Source organism: Miscanthus floridulus, chromosome 17 (assembly GCF_019320115.1).
Source record: "Miscanthus floridulus cultivar M001 chromosome 17, ASM1932011v1, whole genome shotgun sequence".
Classification (NCBI taxonomy): domain Eukaryota; kingdom Viridiplantae; phylum Streptophyta; class Magnoliopsida; order Poales; family Poaceae; genus Miscanthus; species Miscanthus floridulus.
The window spans coordinates 104,704,524-104,707,671 of NC_089596.1; the positions used below are offsets into that span (position 1 = coordinate 104,704,524).

Sequence of the window (3,148 nt, forward strand, 5' to 3'; positions counted from 1 at the left end):
ACGGTAGTGAAGACACCGAGCGCCATACCTGACAACCTTACCATTTACCTTCTTGGTGAGCTTCTCAAAATCTTCCTAGCATACTGAGGTAGGAGGGCGGTTAGGCCTGCTGCTGGAGCCGTCGTCCTGGACGGCGCCGCCGGTGTTGGGGGCATCAGTGTCATCGACGGGAAGTGGGTCAGCAGCAGTACGGCCGTAGAGTTCGTCGGCAGCACGACGGCCGAAGAGCTCCTCGACATCCCCAGCGACATCGTCCTCGTCGTCTCCGGTCATCCCGCAGAGGCGTAGCTCGTCGTTGATGGTCATGGAGAGATCGATGTCCTCCTGCTTGTCCGACATCTCGTCGTCGCCGGCCTCCGGTCCCTCAACGCCAACGCCTACCAAAACCAAGAACAACAAGAACACCTAGGGTTAATAGAAGATCATGAAGAAATCAAGAAGAAGAACAAAAACGAATAGATCTAGGGTTACGGCTCACCTCTCTTGACAGAGCACCAGAGACAATGGCGACGACGACGTCACGGAGACCCGACACCCTGGTACCTCAACGCATGAGAGCAGAGCCCCAATGATGCTGGACTCCGGCGAGGTCGATGAGAGCGACGAGACAGAGACGAAGACGAACGGTGGTGGATCTCGACGAGAAAGCTACATCGACGGTCAGGGAGAAGGAAGAGTGGTGTAGAAGTGTCGTGTGCCCATGCCAGCAATTGCCGCCTTAACCAGCCACCGGACGGCGGGAAGAAGAGAGGAGAGCGGCTAGGGTTTCAGTCAATGGGAGAGCTCGATGCGGCCATGCGGCTGGAATGGGGACGGAATGAGCTAGTGTTTGGAAAGGTGGGGAGCCTGGAGCGGTGACTGGCTTATAAAGCCATCCCACCCGACCCCTAGATCCAACAGTCAGCAGGCAGGGGGGGCTCCATCCAACGGCTCGAGGCCGTGCCGCCCCCCGTGCCGGCCGTTGAAGCGGGCTGTGCTCGTGCCGTGCCATCGTGCTGGCATTGCGGCCCAGGCACGGGCACGATAGCTGCCGGGCCAGGCCGTTTTCGTACCGGGCCAATTCGTACCGTGCTCGTGTCGGTCCAGCGGGCTTGGCCCGTTTGGAAAACTTTACTCGCGAGATTGCCAAAATTAATCATATTCCAGGCAGAAATGGAAACAAGTTCGCGGCAAATCCGCTTGGTGATTACCTACAGGACACGTGCAGCGGGAGTTAATTAGCTAATATTTCAACTGTCTGGAATTTTTAGATAATGGTCTTATTAATTAAACAACGGATTAGACCGATTAGACTTTGTTTGAATATAGTCGGATTCGTCTCAATCCAAGTGTGTTGGGTGGATTGGAGTATAACTTAATTTCATCCTAATCCAAAAACACACATGGATTGAGATGAATCTGACAGCATCCAAACAAAGCCTTAAAAAGATGACTCATAGTTTCTTTTTCTACAGTGAAACTACTACTGTAAAATTGAGTGAATGAACAACAAAAATACATAAATAAATCAGATAACGAAGTGTTTTATTTAAACCCCTCCGCGCCATCGCGAGACGCAGAGACCACAAGACGCGAACGATCGCCTGCACTGTGTCGTGCCATCGAGTTGCTTCTCCTCCATGGACAAGAGCCGCCGCCACGACAAGCAGGCCGGCGTGGGCGTGGGCGGCCGGCTGAGGCAGCGGCTGGCGCAGATGCTCCTACACACGTCGTGCGCCGCCACCACCACCTCGGCCACCCCCTTCATCGGCCTCGCCACGCCCACGACCACCAACGCCGCGGCAGAACCGCCTCGTCCTGCTCGCGCTCGTCCCCGGGGCGCCCACGACCCGCGGCCGTCCGGGGCCGTCGGCGGCGGCGGAAGCAGCAGCCGCCAGCGTCACCCGCGCCGCGGCACGCGGGCGCTCGTCCACATCTCCATCGAATGCTCCGGGCGCTCGTCGGTTGCCGCCGCCGCCGCCGCGGTCCTGCAGCCTTCGGCGCCGGTGCCGATGAGGAGCAAGGGAAAGGGCGGTGGGGGTGGGAGGACCAGGCTGCCGCGCTCGCATTCGTACGGCTACGGATGGAGCTGGTCGTCGTCGGCCACTGATACCGACACCGACGGCGAGGCCGCGCCGTTCAGCAGCGACGGGGAGGGGGAGGAGGAGGGGCCGGCGGGCAGGGCGAGGTCGTACACGCTCTTCTCTTCCCGCAGCCTTAGCTTCTCCTCCGACTCCGCCTCCGACCTGTACAGCACCACCAATAAAAACGGCGGCAGCGGCGGCGGCACAAGACCACGGCGCGGAAAGAAAAAACCGCCGCCGCCGCCGTTGCCGCCGCCGCCGAGGCCCGTGCACAGCAGGCAACCCGCCACCGCCGACGCGTTCCGGCCGCCGGCGGGCGAGCACCGCGGGAAGAAGAAGGAGGAGAGGAAGCCGGGTGATGGCAGTAGGTGCGGGTGCGGCAGCGCCGTGGCGTCGTCTGCGGCCGCGGGCAGCACGGCGGTGGTGAAGCTGTCGCGCAACCCGTACGCCGACTTCCGGAGCTCCATGGCGGAGATGGTGGCCGGGCGGCGCATCCGCGGCGCCGACGCGCTCAGCGAGCTCCTGGTGTGGTACCTGTCCCTCAACTCGCCGCGCCACCACCCGGCCATCCTCGCCGCCTTCGAGGACGTCTGGGAGGCCGTACTGGGCAGCGACGAGCCCTGAGCTCATGACCGACCCCGACCCATCCATCCGTCGCCGTACGTTAGCTTGTTTGTTCGATCGATCGATCTACGTAAGATATGCATGCATAGCTTGTTTGTTCGTGACAGAGTTTCCGTTTCCGTTCGTTCGCGAACATGTTGTGTCTTCTCCATTTCGTCAATGCAAATGCAGCTCGAGCATCATGGATGTTTGGAAATTATTGGAACGCATGGCGCATGCACGCATGCATGCGCGGTGGATCATTTCATTTTTCTTGTGAATTTTACAACGAGGAACAGGTTGAGAGGGGATAATCCTCAGGGTTTATTTCAGACGAAAGAGCCGGCCGTCAGAATCATATTATCGTGGGAGATAGCGAGAATGAAGGAAACTTTTTGAACGAATGAATGGAAGAAACTTGACCAAACTGAACATGCACATGCATGGAACCAAAGCAAGCTAGGCTAGGCTCGGCTCGCCAT

General features: G+C 59.0%; 1 protein-coding gene across 1 annotated transcript; it reads left to right on the forward strand.

The window, feature by feature from the left end:
* Positions 1-1,577: 1,577 nt before the first annotated feature.
* Positions 1,578-2,756, forward strand: LOC136514974 (uncharacterized). The gene has a single exon (XM_066508671.1). The coding sequence runs from the start codon at positions 1,620-1,622 to the stop codon at positions 2,685-2,687; it is 1,068 nt and encodes a 355-aa protein (XP_066364768.1). The 5' UTR covers positions 1,578-1,619; the 3' UTR covers positions 2,688-2,756.
* The last annotated feature ends 392 nt before the right edge of the window (positions 2,757-3,148 follow it).

Coding starts and splice junctions, on each gene's coding strand:
- LOC136514974 (XM_066508671.1), top strand. CDS start 1,620: ATGGACAAGAGCCGCCGCCACGACAAGCAGGCCGGCGTGGGCGTGGGC.